Source organism: Acanthopagrus latus, chromosome 11 (assembly GCF_904848185.1).
Source record: "Acanthopagrus latus isolate v.2019 chromosome 11, fAcaLat1.1, whole genome shotgun sequence".
NCBI classification, from domain to species: domain Eukaryota; kingdom Metazoa; phylum Chordata; class Actinopteri; order Spariformes; family Sparidae; genus Acanthopagrus; species Acanthopagrus latus.
The window spans coordinates 12,165,630-12,188,064 of record NC_051049.1 but is presented as its reverse complement, the minus strand read 5'-3'; the positions used below and the strand labels follow the sequence as shown (position 1 = coordinate 12,188,064).

At 40.6% G+C, this 22,435-nt stretch overlaps 4 protein-coding genes and 1 long non-coding RNA gene across 5 annotated transcripts in view; 2 read left to right on the top strand and 3 right to left on the bottom strand.

Moving 5' to 3' along the window:
• Nucleotides 1-404: 404 nt before the first annotated feature.
• Nucleotides 405-3,918, top strand: LOC119029090 (cytochrome b-c1 complex subunit 6, mitochondrial). The gene is made up of 4 exons (XM_037115673.1): nucleotides 405-565; nucleotides 885-926; nucleotides 2,229-2,390; nucleotides 3,680-3,918. Exons 1-4 carry the CDS (start codon nucleotides 521-523, stop codon nucleotides 3,710-3,712), a joined length of 282 nt encoding a protein of 93 aa, XP_036971568.1. The 5' UTR covers nucleotides 405-520; the 3' UTR covers nucleotides 3,713-3,918.
• Nucleotides 3,919-4,198: 280 nt separating this feature from the next.
• LOC119029091 lies at nucleotides 4,199-7,447 on the bottom strand. Its single transcript, XR_005077899.1, has 2 exons — nucleotides 7,312-7,447; nucleotides 4,199-6,556 (listed from the first exon to the last, which is right to left on the bottom strand). It is a non-coding gene; the product is annotated as an uncharacterized LOC119029091 (long non-coding RNA).
• Nucleotides 7,159-22,435, top strand: part of LOC119029084 (vitamin D3 hydroxylase-associated protein) — a 27,545-nt gene continuing 12,268 nt past the window's right edge. The window contains exons 1-9 of the mRNA XM_037115664.1: nucleotides 7,159-7,621; nucleotides 8,085-8,198; nucleotides 9,453-9,593; nucleotides 9,771-9,904; nucleotides 10,054-10,260; nucleotides 10,369-10,409; nucleotides 10,501-10,625; nucleotides 13,099-13,224; nucleotides 13,308-13,405. Of these exons, the coding sequence (XP_036971559.1) occupies nucleotides 7,406-7,621; nucleotides 8,085-8,198; nucleotides 9,453-9,593; nucleotides 9,771-9,904; nucleotides 10,054-10,260; nucleotides 10,369-10,409; nucleotides 10,501-10,625; nucleotides 13,099-13,224; nucleotides 13,308-13,405 (1,202 nt within the window). The 5' untranslated portion in view covers nucleotides 7,159-7,405. The remainder of the gene's footprint in view (nucleotides 7,622-8,084; nucleotides 8,199-9,452; nucleotides 9,594-9,770; nucleotides 9,905-10,053; nucleotides 10,261-10,368; nucleotides 10,410-10,500; nucleotides 10,626-13,098; nucleotides 13,225-13,307; nucleotides 13,406-22,435) is intronic.
• LOC119029089 (GTPase IMAP family member 9-like) lies at nucleotides 15,251-18,497 on the bottom strand. Its single transcript, XM_037115672.1, has 2 exons — nucleotides 18,380-18,497; nucleotides 15,251-17,804 (listed from the first exon to the last, which is right to left on the bottom strand). The coding sequence occupies exons 1-2, from the start codon at nucleotides 18,393-18,395 to the stop codon at nucleotides 16,789-16,791; spliced, it is 1,032 nt and encodes a 343-aa protein (XP_036971567.1). The 5' UTR covers nucleotides 18,396-18,497; the 3' UTR covers nucleotides 15,251-16,788.
• The window catches only part of LOC119029087 (GTPase IMAP family member 4-like), a 3,192-nt gene continuing 240 nt past the window's right edge, over nucleotides 19,484-22,435 (bottom strand). The window contains exon 2 of the mRNA XM_037115669.1: nucleotides 19,484-22,150. Coding sequence (XP_036971564.1) covers nucleotides 21,084-22,150 — 1,067 coding nt within the window. The 3' untranslated portion in view covers nucleotides 19,484-21,083. The remainder of the gene's footprint in view (nucleotides 22,151-22,435) is intronic.

Genomic DNA, 22,435 nt, shown 5'->3' with positions numbered 1-22,435 from the left:
TTCGACACAGATTTCTAATAATGTACCTATTGTTTTTCAACACATACTAGTATGTTGATTTTACATACATGGTTGCAGTGTATTGCGATCTTTTTTCTTCAACTTTTAGTACAAAAAACGCAAACTGAGTGAGTAGCAGGGGGGAAATGTTGCGCAGTTACATGAGTATTTAATGTCTAGCCTGTCTGGCCTGTTGTGCCTCTGGACAAATTCTTGTGATCGCATCAAATTAATGCTTTAAACATGCATCAACAGGAACAGTGATGAAGACAGTCTGAAATCTCTGACAAAACTCACTTTACATTACCGTATTCACCGCTGAATTCATGTTTACACTTGACTCAAGTGGGTGAACTTGGTGTTTATTGTGAAAGTCTCATGACCGGAAACTGTGAAAGTCCTGCGACCGGAAACTGTGTGGTTGTTTCCGCAGACTTGTTAGCTGCTCGTGTGACCTGCCGGTGTCCTCCAACACTCGAGACTTGACAGCCGGTCATTTAAGGACAAGATCACCTGAATCATGGTTTTCGAGGAGAAGATGATCATGAACGGAGAGCCCGACGATGTTAGTAGCTTTTGCAGACTCACGACAGCTCTGCGGTGGCAGTAACGTTTGGTTCGTTGTAAGCTAGCAAGCTAAAACAACACGGCCGACTAAGCTAACGCTAATTCACCTAGCCGTAGCTTGCGTTAGCTTTAGCCACCCTTCATTTGCTAATAGCCGTTGAGAAAAAAGGTTAGAGTAGCGGTATCAAGATTGCATACTGGCTTACTGGTTAAACTGTCTGACTTGTCGGATGTGTTATAGATAGGAAACACAACAGCGTTATCTGATGGGTTTGAATGAACGGTGTTATTGATGTGGTTGTATATGTCTGTTACAGGAGGAGGAAGAAGAAGAGGAGGAGGAAGATGAAGAAATGGTGGTATGTTTATAGGAGATTCCTATAACATGTCAAATCAAAACAAGTTTACATTTTCTTTGTTTACTGTGGGATTACGCATTTCATCACAAGCCTGGCCGCCATTTTTAATATTGACTCGACTATTTATAGACTATAGCAATTGTCTAGCATGGAAAGGAGCATTCATTTTTAAGAAGCTCCAGGAAAGGGTAAACAATATTGAACCAACCAATAAAATATATTGGTGGTCAAGCTGTGGACCAATACTTGGGCCAAGAGTATAAATTATGTGCAAGTACAAAAAACGTGAACGCCTTTGCTCACACATAAACTGGTCTTCATAAACGATGAATGCGAAGTGGGACTGTGCCTTCAGAGATGAGGTGGGAAATCAAACCTTAGATTAGAACATGACAACAAGTTCATTGTGTTATTATTATGTGGTCTGCACAGCATTCAGTAAGAGGCACATTTATTAACTTAATTATACATGTTTTTATTGGTGATGGATCTTATAATTCTTTTTATTTATACTGGATACATTACCTCCCTGGTAATGATCTTCTCTTTTGATCCTTACCTGTGAAGCACATTGTGAATATGAAATAAGAGCTTTATACAATAGTCATTGATCATCCCCTTGACGTGTAGTAATTATTGCGAAATTTTACTGCAGCGATGGATCACAGGTAAATGTGTGATGCGCACTGTAAATAGCCACAACCATGTGTAACGGTCGAATGTATGACAGCAGTATGCAAGCGTGTTTTCAATGCGTTTCTACGTCGGTGTATAGATAATTGTGAGAGTGGAGATGAAGCTTGTGCACCTGTGCCACTACCATATGAATCTGACGAAAGAAAATGCAAATTCTGTCTTTCTGCGTACACACAGTTTTAGTTGTGAGTCTGCACAGAGGCCCCTGATATCTTCTCCCCATTCCTGACCAACAATGACCAGACGTGGGGTCATTTCAGGCCATATCCATCGCGGCCCCTCCATGCAGAACTTAATCTATAAATACATGTCAGGTGTTTTCTCCCTCTGCCATCGGAACACCCATAGTTTTAATTGATTTAAACTTGAAGAAAATAAGGTTGGAGGTTTTCTCTTTGTAGACAATGGAACCTTTCCCCTCTGAATGCCCTGTACACTTTATCAGGAGAGGTTCATGGTCACCTTGCTGTTGGAGATTCAGATTTAGTTAATCCAGGTTTTAAACAGGACAGGACTGATTGATTGTCTGCTGAATGTGTTTCATTGTTTATTATTAAACGGTATTCATGAAGGTTCATACTCTGAATGCTGCATATTCTGTTAAAGGATCCTCTTGATGTGATGCGACAGAAGTGTGAGGAGGCGGAGCATTGCGTTCAGACTCGGTCGCGTCTGGAGGAGTGTGAGACCAGAGTTGGCTCTCGGTCTATGACAGCGGAGGATTGTACTGAGGAGCTGTTTGACTTCCTACATGCTCGGGACCACTGTGTAAGTGTGACATTTGCCAACTTTACCAATCAGAAAGCAACTGTGGTGAAAACAGGCGGATAAATTAAGTGAAGCAGCACTGCATTGCTCACAAAACAATCTAAAAGCCACACAACATACAGCAGTGTTGGCTACACATTGGCAACTGGCTCTGCTTGACGTATATTTAGCCTTTCCTTCTGACATGCCCATTTCTCAACAACTTTCTGGTCAGTCAGTCATCTTTGTCTCTTTTCGATTGATAGCATGGCCAGTGAAGGTTGCTAACTGCCATTAAACAACAAGTGCAGTGCCAGCTATATCAAATAAAATCAATTGTATTTATATAGCCCAAACTCACTCTAACATTGCCTCAATGGGCTTTACAATCTGTACAGTGAAGATGATGGAAGAAACCTCAGGAGGAGCCACAGGGGGGGGGGAATCCCTCTCCCAGGACGGACATACATGCAATAGATGTGGCATATATAGAAAAGATCAACAAAATCACTGTTTACAAGTTATATTGACAGAATTTCTGATATAAATGATCATATATGTTAAGTGTGTGGGTCCAGGAGATGATTGAGCATGCCTAATCATTGCCAAGTGGTGCCCGAGCCACATGACCTGCTCCCTACCATGGTGTCCTAGAAAAGGGCAGGTCACACAAGACAATGAGCTGTAAAACGGAGCAAGCAATGTGCTCTACCTATAAATGATTGTATGTTCACATAGACAAATTAAAAAATAACTAGCCGAAAGACTAAAAATGTTCCTTTGGTGCTCTTTACAGGCAGACATATGCAGCCCTTAACACGTTTTCCTCTAATTACAAAAAGATTAAAATGTATTGAAAAACATTATTATACCTGATACCCATTTCTCTTTTATTTGTAAGCATATCCTTACAGTAGGGAAAAGGACTGTAGTGTAGTGACTGTAAGATCGCCAAAAAACTGCATGAAAATAACACTGATGTGCATGTCAATCACATATATAAGCAACATTAGCAGGGATACATCACTTTATAATCCATTTTCCATTAATTATTTATAAATGTTTGTACTTCAGAGGGTTGCAGGGGCTGTTGCTAGCTCAACACATGCTGCCAGGTTCAAACCAAGGCAGCAGGGCTAACCACTGGACAACTGTGCCACCAATAGTAGTTCAAAATTAACAAAAAATATATGATGTAGTTGTTTTTTACCTCCATGTTACATAAATTAACACTACTTGCAACAATCTTATCTTACCTTTTGCTGTATTGTATGATTGCATTAATGAATTTCCTCTTATGTCCCCTATAGGTGGCGCACAAACTGTTCCATTCAGTCAAATGAAGTTGTCCCCGATCGTTGCAAAACTGGCTGATGACATTCTTCAAATATTGTATTATGTAGAGTATATGGTTTTAAATGCATCCATATGTGGATCTGCTGTATGTTAAATGTATGCTATACTGTATCTGCAAATGAGATAAAACGAAGTATTTAACAAGGTAGTCTGAGTCGACATTTCATTAAAGTGGATGGCTTGAAAACCTTCACCTGTGTAATGATTTTATTTTATGACTATAAATCCAATGAAGTTTTGTCAATGATTGTCGTGATGTGCAACTTCCTGTTGATGAGTCAAGAGTCAGGTTGTTCACCTGCTGTGTAGAGTTACTTCAGGTGATGATTACCAACGGGAAAACAGGACAGTTTTAGGATTTAAATTTTCACATAAATTGTGTTTTTTATCAGGGACACTTGATAAACTTGATGATTTAAAATACACTTCAAAGGAGCCAAGGTTGAATAAAGTTACACCAACAACAGCACTGGTAAATGCTAACTGGTTTATAGACCTCTGCTTCAGCATGTTATTTTAATGAGTCATTGTACAATTGTACATTTATTGTATTACTTTTCCAATCTGGATCAGCTGGAATCCACCTCACCGACAGATATTAAGAAAAGCTATAATATTTTGACAGAAACAGCCAGTCTTCTTTCTCATGGTCTTGTTTGCTTTTGTTGGTCATATATAGGCATCAGTTTTTCAGTTCTTCACAGATTTCAGGATCTTTTTCGAGAGAAGAAATAATAAGTGGTCCTCGCAAAAAAATTATTAATGTGTGTACAACTGGGCCTACATATAATTCTGTATTTTTTGTACATATTATTTTGTTGTACAGTCCAGCACTGAATAATGATAGTGAGTATATCTACAATACTTATAGACACCTACTTCAGATACCTCACTTAAGACAAACGAGGGGACCACAGGAAACATTGGTGCTATCTGTAGGCAAGCACTAACATTTAAGAGGGAGAGGCTCAGAGGCCTAGTTTCAGCATCTGGTTAGACTTTGTAGCCTCACCTTAACTTGAACTCCAGCAACTGACACTGAAATGAGTATCAGCACTGGAAAGTTCCTAATTGTGGCCTGTAAAACTCATTTGAGCCTTTATAATGGCTTCATGACAGTGAGAGTTGACTGAGGAATGTGGGACTATTATTGTTGGGTAAATTTACCTTTAAAGGATGAATTCACCCAAAAATGAAAAATCAAATAATTTCCGATCATGCCCATGCAGGCGTAAAGTCGGATGAAGTTTCGTAGTTTGCAAAACATTTCCGGAGCTTCACAGCTTATTTCCCAGTTAATGAGATTGCCCCACCGCACAAGTTGACACGATTGGTTCCTTTAGTTTTTGACATAGAGTTGCCAAGGTCACATTCCTTTCCTGTGGACCTAATTTTGGAAAAAAAATGTCTAAAGCAGAAATGCACAGCTATGGCATGGGTTGGTTATTTTGCTAATGATATGTCTCACATAATACAGAAAACACCATTTTGACAGGTTAGCAAGGTTGAAAACATTCTCTGAAGGGGGTCTTTACAAGAATGTTGCAAAACATTTTTGTTTTTTCACTGTCAAACTTCAGAAATGTTTTGTGGACCACAAAACTTAACCAGACTTTCCATCAGCATGGGACTGAAACCTTGAGAGGATAACTTTTTTCTTTTTTTGGGGGGGGTGAACTCAAAAGTTTGCATAAGCTTGTAAAGAAAATGTAAATCGTGGTAGTCTTCAGTTCCAATGATTTCTACAGTCCTTATTTTTTCTGTGATGGAATGAGAGGAACACAAACTACTTTTGTTACAAAAAAAACATCCATGAAGTTTGCTTCAAGTCTGAATTTATAATGGGTCTTCTGAAACTGTGACTGAGTCTGCCGGGTCAAAAATATACAATAAATCTAATATTTGGTTAAATGGACCTTGGACATTTTCACCTCAGTTATGTGCTGTTCATAGTCACCCACCAGCCTCTGGATGAAATTTTAATCCCTCCTCTTGACAGAATCTGAGAAGTTTAATGAAATTAGTCAGCTTCTGGCACCGACTTGTTTTGTCACCACAGTCCATGATTGGGTTCATGTCAGGACTTGGGAAGACCTTTCACAAAACCTCAATTCTAGCCCGATTTAGCCATTCCTTTACTATTTTTAATGTGTGTTTGGGATCGTTGTCCCGTTGGAACACCAAACTGTGCATGAGAACCAAACTTCTGGCTGACAGTTTTAGGTTTTCCTGCAGAATTTGGAGACAATCCTCTTTCTTCACTATTCCATGTACTTTCCTTACAGCAGTAGATCCACTGGCAGCAAAACAGCCCTACAGCATAATACTACCAGCACCATGCTTGACAGTATAGGTACAGTGTTCTTGGGGTGAAAGGACTCACTTTCTCGCCTCGACACATATTACTGCTCATTGTGGCCTAACAACTCAATTTGTGTTTCATCTGACCGCAGAGTTTCCGGTGCCGAGTCTGGAGCAAGGGCTTCTGTCTTGCACAGCAACCTCTAAGCTTATGTTGATGCGAAACACACTTGTCACCTGTACTTTCAGCAGCTTCTGATTCATTGCAGACTTGCTTTTGAGTGTTTTTTCCAGACTCTTGACCATCCTGACCAATCTTCTCAAAGCTGCTGGTGGCAGGTTGCGTTTTCTTCCTGATTGTGGCAGTGACCACAGTTGCCAAGTCCACTTATTATAAGCGACTTTGGGCATGTTTTTCTGTTAAGTCGCTTATAAATATTGGTAGTCACGGGTCACAGGTTGTTTGGGCTAGTTCTTCCTCGATCCTCTTCCTATTGTATTGTATATCATATTGTTTTGAAGTCCTGGAACTAAAACAAAAAAAGATCATAACATATAAAAACAATAATAAATGCAATGATACAATTCAATACATTTCTGGATTCAGGGTGATATTTATGTGTGTGTGCAAAGTGTAATGGGTTTTTTTTTGTTTTTTTGTTTTTTTATTTTTACCACGACCAGAGAAGTCGCTTGTCATGGGCTTGTTTTCATAGGCCCACTTGCTTGTTTCTCTTGCACGATCTGGCAGTGACACAGCTGTGCCATGCATTTTATGCTTAAGAATAGCTGCTTGTACAGCTGATCTTTGGATGTTCATCTGCTTTGAAAATGACTCCAAATGACTCCCCAGACATGTTCAAATCAATGTAAGAGTTACTGTGTTTATATTTTTGAGCCAACAGATTTGGTCACATTTTATTACATTATTACTATAATAATAATAATAATAATAATAATAATTATTATTATTATTATTATTATTGTTATTCTTCTTCTTCTTCTTCTTCTTCTTATTATTATTATTATTAATTCAGATTTGAAGCTAACTCAAGAGATGTACTGCCTTGATGTACATTTTCTCTACAAGTGTGAGTAAACTTTTGACCGCCACTGGGACTACGAGCAGCACTGGCGCCCTCCATCTTGTAACTCACATTGCCCTTACGCAACATGTTGTCCCATGAGAGGCTTCTCTGTTGTTTCGGCGGTAGTCAAGGGCAATTTGCACTCATCACGGTGGAGTCACCATGAATATTTAACCAAACACCTTAACCGCACCCACCTTTTAACAACCGGCTGCGTGTGTTAGCCTCAGGAATCCAACCGTCATCCCTGCACTTGGAGCAGGGACGACCTGGCGTTGGGACGGGGGAACCATGGAGCACGTGAAACTGTATCTTCCGGGAGCTGAGCTTGACAACCGGACTGCAGCTCAGCTGGCCGGTGCCGCCTGTGTGGTGGGGGCCCTGACGGTGCTGGTGCGGATGGTGAGCAGCCGCCGAGTCGCGAAGGAAAAGATCCGGAGAGCCAGGAGCCGGAGAGACGAGAGCCTGCAGCGGGCTGAGCAGGCGGTGCTCCAGTACAAGGAGTCGGTGAGAGCCGGGGCTTGGAGGGGAACGTGTAAACGCCGTCTTACCTGCTGTTAACTCTGCTCAGCACCATGTGTATGATTTTCACGAACGACGAACTGGCATCGTGTGGTGCCAGCAAGTAAAACTACTGGTGTGAATAGCTTACTTAAGAAACGTTCTAGATGTTCTTGTTCAAATGCTCAACAGAGAACTCTGAGAGAGAGAGAGAGAGAGAGAGAGAGAGAGAGGATATATAAGTACAAGCCCCATACAAAAAATAAATAAATAAAATTAAAGAATACGCCCCGCCCCCACCAACAACCCCTGAAAAAATACAAGGCTGTAATTTATTAGCTACTCAAATTACTGTAATGAAGTCATTTTTGGGGTTAGGGTATTTTTTCAAATCTAATATTCGTGTGTGTGTGTGTGTGTGTATGTGTGTGTGTGTGTGTGTGTGTGTGTGTGTGTGTGTGTCCTCTAGCATCCCCTGGCTGACTCTGCTCTCATCTTGACGCTGTCCTTGTCTGAGTTGACGAAGAAACTGCAGGAAGGCTCGCTGAGCCCAGAGGACGTGTTTTACTCCTACATGGAAAAGGTTCAGTACTCAACTTGATGTTACATCCCAGTACAGAAAAAGGGAATCAGGGAAATATTTAATCAATTTGAACTTTCGCTGTCTTATCTCTCCTTCATTTTTGTTTTTCTGGCCTTGTTGGCAGTGTCCCAGTCTCAGTATCATTATCAAACTAAACTAATCATTATATCTGCAGGAATATAAGTGCCAACTGGTAAATCCTTGTGTGTATGTTGAAACATGTCCTTACAGTCTGGCCACACTGCCACTCATGTGCATCACCATGTAACAGCCGTTTTACAAATATACATTTTAATATATTTGATTTGAAATATATACACTCCAGTCAGTCAGCAGACACAGTTGCAGTAGTGGCCTTATTGTAGATCACACTACCTTGCTCGGCACGGCATAGCTCACTTTGTAGCTAAAACAGAGCATTCAACACACCGTGTGAAAATGGATGCTGTGGAAATGCATCATAGTAGAAAAGTGATGTTTTTTTTGACTGCTAAAGTATGTAAACCTATTTTATGACGACCCCAAAATAAAAGTATGGCCCACAGCGACTGTCATGCACGGTGTTGAGCGCGGCCCGAACGCCGCCTCCCCGAGTCCGTTGATGCAGCAAAGAACCAGTCAGAGAGTTGAGGAAAAGTAAAAGTAGTTTAATACACAGTCTGCAGAGCGTGGAGATCTGTTCAGTACAATACACAACGACAACAGCAAGCACCAGCACAGAACAGAGCTCGCTCGTGTCTAGGGGTTTCAGTGTTATAAGCCTGTGTTTCGCTACGCCTACTGATGGGTATGTGTTGCTAGTATCTGTCACTAATTGGCTAATGATATGTGTGGTGGCCGCATGCACAGCGTGTGATCAGCGCGAGGATTGGCTCTCCGTCCTCATGCATAGCATGTGATGACTCCCATGTCTTGCCGGGAACTTCCTTGAGCATCTTCCCTATCTCATGTGTTTGCACAAATAGAGTTATTTTGTCACATTCTGTGGTTATGGCTGGCTCCTGTTATCTAGTTTGTGCCTGTCTGGGATGTGTATGTGTAGGGTGTAACCGTGTGACTATCTGTATGAATCAGCCTACAGACGTTTACATAGTTAAAGCGAGCACAACAGTATATTGGCACTTAAGTATAATACCTATGTATGTATATTCACAACGGTCAGCAAACACATCACATATTTTTCTCCTGTTACATTCTTTAAAATTGTATCTTTTCATCATGAACCTGTCTGTGCTGTATTTTTTTCCCCCACAGACTCTGGAGATAAACAAAAAGCTCAACTGCTGCACTGGGATTTTGTTGGAGAGTTTTGATCAGCTGAAAACAGTTGCCTCCAACAAGGAAGGTCTCTTATACGGAGTTCCAGTTAGCATCAAAGAAAACTTTGCATACAAGGTATTTTATAGTTATGTATCACCTGTATTATTACAAGATGGTGATTACTCTGTCAGGGCCTCCAGCTATGTCAGCACTTGTAAAACTGTTATAGCATAATCTCAGGTTTATTGTGTGTCCTTGATGTGCTCCTGTCTAACACTGCTCTATTGTTCTGTTTTCATTTCACAACACAAGAATTATGACTCCTCTTGCGGTCTGATTAGTAAATTGGACCAGCCTGAAGATAAGGACAGCGTGATTGTTGAAGTTTTGAAGAGACAAGGAGCCATTCCCTTTGTGAAAACTAACCTGCCCCAAGGCCTACTAAAGTAAGTAAATGTTTAAAATCAGATTATTATAACATTTGGTGATTCAGCAATATTCAGTCACACAAATGACCATATGTGGTTTGTACATGGGCAAAATGCCATGGTGCTCATCACTTGTCGGTGCTTTTCTTTTATTCCCTCATCACCAGCTATGACTGTGGTAACCCCATCTATGGGCAGACTGTGAACCCCTGCAACCTCCAGAAGACGCCCGGAGGTTCGTCAGGTGGGGAGGGAGCTCTCATCGGGGGAGGAGGCTCCCTGCTTGGTATGGGCACTGATATAGGGGGTAGTGTCCGTATTCCTTCCTCTTTCTGCGGCATCTGTGGCTTTAAGGCGACATCCGGTCGGCTAAGGTGAGTCACTCTGATTCTGTCCGATTTGTGGATGATCATAGTACCGTTGTGACTCTCTCCACTATATCTGTGCTCTGTTTAGATATTGTGATTTCTTTGTGTTTTCAGCTCACGGGGTGTAAGAGCAGCTTTGCCGGGGCAAAAATCTGGTGAGCTATGTTTTTTTATCATCGTTGTCAACATGCCATGCTGGGTCTTCTGATAAAATTGGTCACTTTTTCTTATGTCTTGCTAATTTAGTGTGCTCAACTTCTGGACCCATGGCGAGGGATGTGGACAGTCTGGCTTTGTGTATGCAGGCTCTGCTCTGTGACCACATGTTTTCACTGGACCCCACTATACCACCCATACCTTTTAACGCTCAGGTTTGTCTACAGTAAGAGAAATGCAAAACTGGCAAGAAATAATCCAGCACATTACCAACATTGAAAGGGCGAATTGCCGGCACTGTTAGTTTTGCACTGTTGACATTTGTGTTAATGAGTGAGTTTGAGAGGTGCTGTAGGCGGATTTTGTCGGCTGTTTACAAAGCTAAGCTTTGTGCTGTTTCCATTTTTTACTCTAAGACTTGTCTGCTGGCTTCAGCTACTTACTTATCTTGTGTAAACACTTAAGAGTGGTAAAAGTCTACAGTACTCAACTAAATAGCAAGGAAAAGGAACATGACTTCCTTGGAGGTTTGCTGCAGGTTGTTTTCACTATAAATGTTCCGTCTGTGGAAATACGCCCTGCTGTGACAATAATAAGTTGAGTTCATCTATACAAAGTTGAATGCAAAACATAAAGGAACATTATTATGCATTTTTTATCATGATTCCAAAAAATATCCTGACCTGGCATGCCAAGAACTAAATTTGAGGGCGCTTGCAAGGACAATTCAAAATGACAATGAGCAGATAAAGTGAAGACATATTTTTAACCAATGATGTAAACATACAGTTCATTATCAGTAGGTTTAAGCCAATTCTTTAAAGGGTAAAGAGCAGAAAGGTGGCAGGGTCCTCCACATGTAAACAAAGTAAAACTACAGAATTGTTTATTCAGTTTTTATTCAGTCATGAAAATGAAAATAGTATGTTTTTTTGGTTTCTTTAGGCATAGAAATTAATCAAGTGAGAATTTCTGTTCTGATTCCCAACAGCAACAATCAAGAGATGCAGATAAAACTCGAATTTATCAAAAGAAATGTCAAAGCAGGGTTAGCTACAGTGGGTGAGTTTCCCTGTTTTACCAGGGGGTGGGCTGCAGAGACCATGCAGGAATCATTTGCTTTGCACATTCTGGGAGTTGGCAGGCTCAGGGAGGACCAGTTTATATATGCAGAGACCAGAGAAACATGTTTTTCATAACATGGGACCTTTAACAGAATAGGAACATGAAAAACTTAAGCGATGGAGATTTAACCAATATTCAGTGTTCAGGGCTCTAAGAGAGGGGTTATAATTTAATTTCCAGCAAATTAAATTTTAAGTGCACATATGAAAAGATAGGCAGAGACAGGAGATTTGTATTAGCCCGGGGATATCTGCAAGATGTTGGATGTGGTTACTTGTTGTGTTTAGGCGCCCCCAGGATCTCAATGGAAATTTTACAAACACATTTTTGAGTTGGTGAGCTCTGAGGCTCAGGGTATGGTAATCTGTGGGGGAGACTGTAATGTTAGACTTCACCATACTCTTGACACATCGAAACCTTATTATTCAGGAGAGAAGAAACCTACCAAATGTATGAAATTGACGATAAAGGAGCTGCGACTCTCAGATGTTTGGAGGGATCTGAATCCTAAAAAAAGTGACTATACTCATCTGCACATTGTTTACTTGAGGCTTGACTATTTCTTTACATTTCTACGAGATTTATATGGAATGATTGAGTGGGAGATGGGGTCAGTGGACTTGTATCACAGCCCAATTGTTATGGATTTTTTTTAACCCGTAAAGCCAAAAGATAAAGGAAGACATGGGGAGGTGAAATTTAATCCCATTATTATGTTTTGAGTCACAGATGCGGTCAGTGAAAATGAATATATTGTCATGGGTGCTATATTTGTTTCAGAATTAAATAACAAATTAACGTATGGGATAAATTATTACCAAGATACATCTGGCAAGAGAAAAAAAAAAGGATAAGTTTTCAAACTCTTCAATTAATGAAAAACAAGGAAGGACTTGCATTCCCTTGCCTGAAAGAGTATTATGTATCGGCCCAATTGAAGATATTGTATTGTTGGTGCAATCACGATTACCAGGCAACTGGAAAGAAATTGAAGAGAAGATGTCTGTTCAAATTCAGGCTTGCTTTGTGGTCAAAAGACTTATTAAGAATTCAGTGGAAACAGGAAATAAATTGATTAATTTATCCCTGAAAAATTGGCTAAATATTATTAACAAAAACGGTCTATTTCAAGAGATGAAGGTTCTGAATTGGTTCTCCAACGAAGATCACTGGTTTTGGCTTGTCCAAAACTAAATTCCTTTTGGCGTGAGTTTTATTCAGAATTAGCTTCTACACTTGGGACAAAAATTAAGCTGTTTGTTTTGTTTTGTGTAAAAAAAAGAATAAAATGTTTCACTCTATGTAAGGACATGAGAAGATATGAAAGCAAATAAAGGGAAATTGTCAAAAATATAGTATTCCAAAAAAATTCATAGAGCACTTTTGAGGTTCCCAAAGTAAATTAATTAAACTGAATCGGAGATTTAATATAAACAAAAAAGCCCCAATCTCCTATCCAAAAATAAGTATTAGTTGTTTACCAAAAATGAATCTATTAATGTGTTAATGTCTATTTATGTATCTAGACTGAGCAAAAAATATTAAAACGTCTCTTGTCTTCAGATATACCAGAGCACCAGTCCTCTGCGGATCGGTTACCTAGAAAATGATGGCTACACAGGACCATCTCCAAGCATGGCCCGAGGCGTCAGAGAGGTCAAAGCCCTCTTGGAGCAAGCAGGACACACTGTAAGACCACACCACGCATACACACACACTATATAGGTAAAGGCTACAATAAAACATGTGTATGTATATATTTGATCCTGTAGTTGGTGCCCTACACTCCTTTGAGGAGCAGTGACGTTTTCCCTGAACTGGTAATAAAGGGCATCCTTGGAGATGGAACTACCACCCTGCTTCAGAACCTGTGAGTTGAAGTTCAGTTTAAAGATCAGTGTAATCATTGTTAGTGTAATCATTGTTAATAATTAGATTTATCTGATGAGCACTTTCAGGGCCTTTGCACCGAGCACCCTATTAATTCAGGGAACAACTCAAATGCATAGTGCAGCGGCTAGGGATGGTCAAATATTCACAACTCAGCACATGCATCAGAAATGGTAAAAACAGTTTTTTGTAATGGGTGTCAGTTTTGTGTGTGGTAAGGGATTCAACAGTGCTCCCTACTGTAGGGATATTATAGTTTAAATTATATTTTTTCTCTTACCTTGTCTTAATGTGCTTTTTTATGAAACTTTGGATTTGCTAAATTATTATTTTTATTATTATCATTATTATTATTATTTTACCGACTGATTTCCTGATCCTTACCCTTGGATCTATTCGCCTGCTGGCCACATACAACAAGAACATTACTGTACAATCCCTCCAAAAATGGCGATCATTCTTGTTGTACTCCATTGCTTACAAACATACAACAACTTCATCAGTTTATCAGTTGTTTCATCTTTCTTTTCATCTTTCATCTTTCTTCTTTCATTTCTGTTTGACAAAAGACATATGTCTAACCAAATGAACAGGCTCTCTCCCAATGAGTCTTTGAGTTGAGGAAGGATGACAGTCAGACCTTCAGTGAGACTCCCTAGCTGGACATGGTACTTTTTTACATAAGTCAAATTTCCAACAAGCAGTCCGGCTGAGTTCAGTTCGTTACCTTCTGTTGAGGTACCTAGCACAGGCTTTGCAGCAGTGGGTTGAATGGGACTCAAAAGGCTAAAGAGCAAGATCGCTTTGATGCCATGGTGACAACTAGGGGTGAAATGATATACCACCTTAGTGATATAAAAAAAAAAAATGCTGTGATACCATTGTGGGATTGTGACGATTTTTACCAACCTATCGTAGCTATTTTGCTCATAAAGTTCATGGATCTAACAAGGTCAGCATGAATGCATTTTACTGTGTCCTTGTCATTGTTTTGTTTGAACAGCAGGGGGCGAAATCATACTGCTCAATTAGGTGGACTTGTTCTCTTAAAACTGTCACTACTTCACCTCTATATGGTTAATACAAATTACAATGAATAATCACTGAACAGGAATTGTTCTCCTTCTGCTTCTGGTTCTGCTAGACTTAAAGGTACAGTCTGGTGGTAGAAGCTGGGCTGCACATTCACAAATGTTAGTGCTGCATAACATACTAAAATATGAACTTTGCAGTCCAGTAAAAAATTGTTCATCTTGGGATGCCCCGGTAGCTCGGTTGGTAGAGCGTGTGTCTCATATACAGAGGCTTCATCCTCTCTCTCACCTTCTGCTGGGTATCATCCTGACCCTCTCTCTCACCTTCTGCTGGGTATCATCCTGACCCTCTCTCTCACCTTCTGCTGGGTATCATCCTGAACCTCTCTCTCACCTTCTGCTGGGTATCATCCTGACCCTCTCTCTCACCTTCTGCTGGGTATCATCCTGAACCTCTCTCTCACCTTCTGCTGGGTATCATCCTGACCCTCTCTCTCACCTTCTGCTGGGTATCATCCTGACCCTCTCTCTCACCTTCTGCTGGGTATCATCCTGACCCTCTCTCTCACCTTCTGCTGGGTATCATCCTGACCCTCTCTCTCACCTTCTGCTGGGTATCATCCTGAACCTCTCTCTCACCTTCTGCTGGGTATCATCCTGACCCTCTCTCTCACCTTCTGCTGGGTATCATCCTGACCCTCTCTCTCACCTTCTGCTGGGTATCATCCTGAACCTCTCTCTCACCTTCTGCTGGGTATCATCCTGAACCTCTCTCTCACCTTCTGCTGGGTATCATCCTGAACCTCTCTCTCACCTTCTGCTGGGTATCATCCTGGCCCCTCTTTCTCACCCCACTTCTCTCTTAGCTGTCTTATCAGTAACACCATGAAAAGGCCCAACATTGTTTTCATCTGTACATTTGGAATATACATCCATCAGGCAAAACATTATGACCACCGGCCTAATATTGTGTTGGTCCCCCTTTTGCTGCCAAAACAGCCCTGACCCATCAAGGCATGGAGTCTGATAGACTCCTTATTCTACCAGTTACATGTCTGGTCCGACTCTGCTCCATCACGGCTCCGCCACAGCAGCGGAGCTGATGAGTTTCACTATGTATTAACTTCCACCAGGTCCACTGCCCTGTCTATCTTCTCCGTCCCAGCTCCGGCAGTGCGGAGCCCTCCATAGCAGATATGGAGGACTTCTATTTTTGGCAGATGCCGGAGCACGACACAGCAATTCAGACTAATTTAGCGCAGAGAAGACAGGAAGTCAAGCACCGAAACAACACGTAACATCCAGTTACTTAGAAATAAAACCCTGTGCTGATGCCAGCACAAAAATCATGAAAAAGTGACCAATACAGGCTCTTCTTCTAATCCTGTGGTCAGAATTGCAAGTTTAGTCCAGTAAATTGTGAGGTGGGGCCTTCATGGATCTGACTTGTCTTGGTTTGGCCCACACATCCCACAGATACTGGATTGGATTGAGATCTGGGGAATTTGGAGGCCAAGTCAACACCTCAAACTAGCTTTTATGCTCCTTAAACTATTCCTGAACTATTTTTGCTTTGTGGCACGGTGCATTATCCTGCTGAAAGAGGCCACAGCCATCAGGGAATACCATTTCCATGAAAGGGTGTACATGGACTGCAGTGATGCTTAGGTAGGTGGTACGACATGTGACCTTTGAACTCTTGATGATTAATAATTACTCTAAGGTTTCGTCTTACGTCACATCTTTATTTCATGTTTCTTCTTGAGTTGCGTCATCAACAGAGCCAGTGAAATTGTGCCCAACAAGACAACAAATCATATGATAAAGGCATTTGCAAACAGTTACGGATTTAGTGTGCCAGTAAAAGAAAATAACTTTCAGTCTGCAGAAACAAAATGCAGTGGTTAAATGACAATCAAAACTAAAAACTTGGGATTCAATATATGGAAACCAAGCCTTGAGCTATGATGTGATATTTAAAGTTTAAATGATAGACAAACATGTTATACTGTCAAATGTTGCCCTACACATCACATTTCTCTTCCTTCACGATCCAAAGAATCCTGCGGAAACAACACTAGATCGTAACGTTAGACTATGATGTGAGTGACTAACATGCAGTGTAGAACACAACTTCAGCAAATAAAATTAGCTTCATCACTTATTCAGATAATTAAAAGAAAATTGTGATTGCAGTTCTGTGATATTATAGTTTTTTGTTATTTCATATCATATATTCCTATGTGTGGCAGCCACTGGTTCAACCATTTGGAGCTAAGACCACCCACTAGTAAAGGCTCCAGAAACAGCTTCCAGTTCCTTTTTAATTTTATAAAATGACACAACCACGCTCAGCTCTGCCTCTGGCTTGTACTTCATGCCTGGCCTGCACCCTGTTTCTCTCCTCTTGCAGTGCTCTCTCATGATCTTCCTTCATTCTTTGCATCAAGTTGGCCGTCTCCCTTTCTCTCGCCTCTCTCTCTTTCTGTCGCTCTCTTTCTCTCTCTTCCCTCTCCCTCCGTCTTTCATCATTCATCTCCAGCTTCATCTTCTTCATCTCCTCCTCTCTCTGTTTCCTCTCCCTCTCTCTCTCAGCCTGGAGTTGCTCATTCATTTTCCTCATCTGTTCTTCATATTTTTTCTGAAGTTTTCGCTCCACTTCCTCTTTTTCTTTTCGAATTTCCTCTGCTTTCTCTTTTAGGATGCGTTGTTTCTCCTCTTCTAGTTTCCTCTCGGCCTCTTGGAACATCTCGTTGGTGTAGTGGCTTCCTCCATTCTTCTGGGTTATATTTTTGATCTTCTCGAGCAGCTCAGTGACCTGAGAGGGATCCTTTGTCTTATTGTTGAAGACATGGTACTGGCCGTTACATCTGGCCACAAGCTGTTGAAGATTTTTGCTTTTATTCAAAAAGTCCTCAATAGGGCTGTCTTCAAGTAGGTCACCACCAGTAAAGAGAACCATGCTGTATTTGTCTGCTCCTTGGCCAAAGATCTCTTGAATCTTTTGCACGGTCTGCATTTCCTCAGCAGTGTATCTCCCCAGCCTGATGTTCATCAGGAACACATGAGGTCCAGGTGAAGCATAAGAGATGCACTGGCGTAGATCTTTAGCTGTCTTATCCATACCAAACCTGGTGTCAAACAGGCCTGGGGTGTCAATGACAGCAACCTGTTGGCCACCCACTGTGGCTTTGCCCTTAGAACAGTCTACAGTCATAGACTCGGCACAGAACTTTGATTCAAAGCATTGTCGTCCAAGAATGGTGTTTCCAGTGGCACTCTTCCCAGTTCCTGTCTTCCCCACCATCACTATCCTCAGCTCTGCATTATTTGTTGTGCTTGACCCTGTGTAGAAGAATCAGGGAAACAACGATTAAACAATGATGGGGGAGAAGACAAACCATTCAAAAGAAATGTGTGTGTGTAATGTGTGCATCTCTGACTTTCGTTCAATGATCTCAATGTGGATTCAGTAAACTGTTCAGTTAGCCACTTGAGGGAAAGGTCAGCAGTTGTTTTCAACAGCCCTCTCCCTCACTACAATGTACAATTCAGGAAGTTACTCAGTATTGTAAGGGTCAAACATTGGATTTATCTACATTGAGCAATTCTGTCTGGTCCACTTTTAGTTTACATCTCAAATTCTGATACAAGGTATATTTGTCCACTGCCAAAAATAATTCTTCAAATCAAGTTCAAGTTTACTTAATTGTCACATATAATTACAAGTAATTATATCAACAACATTATCCCTGCATATGTCTGAATGAATGAGAAAGAAATTAATTGAGCATGGACATACAGTAAACAGCATGATAAGATAGAAAATACGTTATATCAGCAGTACATTATTGTCACCGAAAAATTAAATTCAGCCATGATCACTGAAATGATAACGTGAATGCAGCATCATGACTTACCTAAGTTTGTGGCCATGTTTGGGTTTAAGAGTACCGAGTAGATACAGCAGCTGAAGTGAAGATGCCGAGTTCTGACTGTCTGCTCCTGCTGCTGCTTTTATAATGGCTAAATACACCTAACCTCGCTCATAAATAGCTGCACGACTCACAGTGAAAGTGAAACTGAAGGTCTTGTGCTTGTTACAGTGACAGACGTACTTTTTAGTTGATGGGGAAACCACATATTGTTACGGGTCAGCACCGTCTGGGTAATGATGAAAGTGAAACACATTTTACAACTCGCACCATAGAGCTTTACTTCATCAAATAAAGACAGTGTCATCATTTTCTCAAGGATTAAAAAAAAATAGATTGTCAGACCACCAGAAAATGTTTCAAAAACAGCTTCTGGTTCCTTTAACTCCTGACATTACACAACCAGGAGAGGGAGGAAGGAGACTTGAATGTACTTAATTCATCTTAAACAATGATGGGAGAGAGGCAGTGGTGAACCATCACTATTAGAGCTGAGACTTCAGCTCAGCCAAAACAGACACACCATTTAGCTCTGGATAAGCAGAAGGCTGCCAGGTAGCTTGTGACAACAGCAGGTACATCTCCTTTCATGTACAGCTCTATTTAAACCTACCAGAATATATATTTGTGATGGCTATTTTTCAATAATTTATTTTTTTATGTTTAATTCTATACTTGCCTGTCTCTAGAATATAAAGGAAAATCAGACATTATCCTCCATATACCAACAGAAGAGATCATCAGTCAGCTCTTATTTCAAACTATAGAAAGCGCTGTACTCATTGGAAACTCTTTGGAATGTAACTGATCTGGTTTGTGGTACTTTGATAAGAACCTACTATAACAGTGTTGTGTCTCGCCTGCCAAGTCCATGTCGGGACATTCCAGGGAGTTTGTGACAAACAAACTGTACTTGTTGAAACTATACTGGACAATTGTTAGTTAGCATTTTCCTGATCTACGGCCATTTAAAAATAACTGTATACGTCAAGGTGTCCACAAGTAGTTCAGTATAAGACTCTAATTTCCTGAGAAAATATTGACATGTGACCCTTGAACTTGTTAATAAGTACTCTGACAAAGTTTAGGTCTCATACAAAGTCTTTATTTCATATTTGTTCTTGAGTTGCATCATCAACAAAACCAGTGAAATTGAAAATCTTTGACCCAGTCCAGTCAACTTCACACAATACCAGTAAAAGTAGTCTGATTACATTTGGAGGGAGAGAGACCGTACCACACTTTTATCACCATGCTAGTCAACAATTCCCCTTCAAAAACAGTTTTAGGCACTTCCACAAAGAAAACTTTCCAGTTTGTTGTAAAAAGGGCATGTTCGTGTGATGCCAAAGGATCATTCCTTTTTCTGACTTTCTCACTTCTGGTAAAGTAGCCCATTGAATGTTATCACTTCTTTATTTCACATTTGTTCTTGAGTCGCATTATCATCATAGTCCATGAAATCAATTGTTAGTGAGAAATTGGGACCAACAGATGAACAGAAATAATACACGTTTTTGCAAACAGTTACACAATCAGTGAGTGAGTAAAAAAAAAAAAATAGCAATTAGTCTGCAGAAAACAAAATGCAGCATTTGAATGTGGAACACCATATAATACAATTCATTAACTGGTAAGCAAACCAGGAGTTCTGATCTAAAAAGTATAAATCATATATAAACATTTATACTGTCAAATGTTTCCCTTCGCACCACATTTCTGTTCATTCTATATTAAAATCATTCTGTGGAAAGAACACAAGATGGCAGTGTGAGCCTATGATGTGTAAGGGACGAGATTTCCATCATGAGGAATTAATGGACGAGATGGAGGTCTGAACCAGTGGATTTTGCGGTGGCTCCTGACTTCAAAGGGCATTAAGCTGCTTATATCATGATCACTTGACAAAGAACACTTAAGTGAATTTGTGTGTATTTTCCTACACAAACAAATGACTGGCCAGCTGCAGCGTGAAGTAGTGAGTTAAGTAGTGAGTTAAATAGTTAATAAGATGTGGGAGGATCGCTTGATATAGTAAACTCAGAGGGACAGTGTAGCAAGGCTGAAGTGGAAAGTAAATGTACATAGTTTAATCAGCTTTTTCAAATCAGAGTTTGCTCATCATTATATGAGTTATCCATTACTTATCATGGACAGTTCAGCCAGCGGACACTCAGGTTACCCACTATTTCATTTATGAGTGTAAGCGCCTTGTTGCAGCTTGTGTGTTTATAGCACCATCATGTGGTCTTCAGAGGATAATACACTGAAGGACTACACTTCAAGTTGTATACAAGAGTTCGGATTTTTTTAATTTAATTTATTTCAAGCATTGAGATTTCTGCAGCCAGCTGATGCCAGTGCCACTCATTTTAGATACAGGTTATAGCACATTGATTTAGTCCAATAATCAGGCTGTTTCACTGAAAGTTTCACTATATCCAAAGTTAATTGACACCCTCAAGCCAATCAGAATGGAAAATTCACCCACACTATGTATGATAGTGACTAACATGCAGTACACAGCTTGACTTCAACAAAGAAAAGTAGCTTCATCACTTGGATAATTTAAAACGATAAAAAGGAGATCTGATGATTGTAGTTTTGTCTTTAATTTTATATATATATATTTTATATTTTCGTCTGTGTGGGGTTCCTCTGTGTTTCAGTCACCTGGATTGGGGACCGCTCATCTAAAAAGTCTCAAAATCCCACTTACAATTCCAGCAACAACTTTAATCAGAGGATCAAATAAACTTTTACCCTCAGCTTCGGCTCTGGCCTCTCTCTCAAATCTGGCCTGCACCCTGTCTCTTTCCTCTCTCAGTGCTCTCTCATGTTCTTCCTGCATTCTCTTCATCATGATCGTTCTCTCTCTTTCTCTCTCCTCTCTCTCTTTCTGTCGCCCTATTTCTCTCTCTTCCCTCTCCCTCCGTCTTTCCTCATTCATCTCCAGCTTCATCATCTTCATCTCCTCCTCTCTCTGTTTCCTCTCCCTCTCTCTCTCAGCCTGGAGTTGCTCATTCATTTTCTTCATTTCCTCTTCATATTTTTTCTGAAGTTTTCGCTCCACTTCCTCTTTTTCTTTTCGTATTTTCTCTTCTTTCTCTTTTAGGATGCGTTGTTTCTCCTCTTCTAGTTTCCTCTCGGCCTCTTGGAACATCTCGTTGGTGTAGTGGCTTCCTCCGTTCTTCCGGGTTATATGTCTGATCTTCTGGAGCAGCTCAGTGACCTGAGAAGGATCCTCTGCATTATTGTTGAAAACATGGTACTGGTTGTTACATCTGGTCACCAGCTGTTGAAGATCTTCGCTTTCATTCAAGAATTCCTCGATGGTAGTGTCAAGTAGGTCACCACCAGTAAAGAGAACCATGCTGTATTTGTCTGCTGCTTGGCCAAAGATCTCTTGAATCCTTTGCACCGTCTGCATTTCTTCAGCAGTGTATCTCCCCAGCCTGATGATTACCAGGAACACATGGGGTCCAGGAGAAGCATAAGAGATGCACTGGCCCAGATCTTTAGCTGTCTTATCCATACCAAACCTGGTGTCAAACAGGCCTGGGGTGTCAATGACAGCAACCTGTTGGCCACCCACTGTGGCTTTGCCCTTAGAACAGTCTACAGTCATAGACTTGGCACAGAACTTTGATTCAAAGCATTGTCGTCCAAGAATGGTGTTTCCAGTGGCACTCTTCCCAGTTCCTGTCTTCCCCACCATCACTATCCTCAGCTCTGCATTATTTGATCTGGTTGATCCTGTGTAGAACAATGAGGGACACTGAATAAGATCATTAGGTCGAGCAAACATTGTATATCATTCAGCTTAAACAAAGATGGGGCAGGAGACAAAACATTCAAAAGAAATTAATTCAGTCATGTGCATTTCTGACTTTTGTTCAATGATCCAGTGTGGATTCATTATACTGTTCAGTTAGCCACTTAAGGGTCAGCAGTTGTTTTCAACAGCCCTTATTGTCAGTTGAAAGTTAAACTGAAAGGTGGAAACCTGTCCAGATGAAGTAACCCTCACTACAGTGGGCA

Excerpts from the sequence above, each read along its gene's own strand:
- LOC119029090 (XM_037115673.1), top strand. The coding sequence starts at position 521 with ATGGTTTTCGAGGAGAAGATGATCATGAACGGAGAGCCCGACGAT. Across the intron at positions 566-884 it reads TGAACGGAGAGCCCGACGAT|GAGGAGGAAGAAGAAGAGGA; the intron begins GTTAGTAGCTTT and ends TGTCTGTTACAG. Across the intron at positions 927-2,228 it reads AGGAAGATGAAGAAATGGTG|GATCCTCTTGATGTGATGCG; the intron begins GTATGTTTATAG and ends ATTCTGTTAAAG.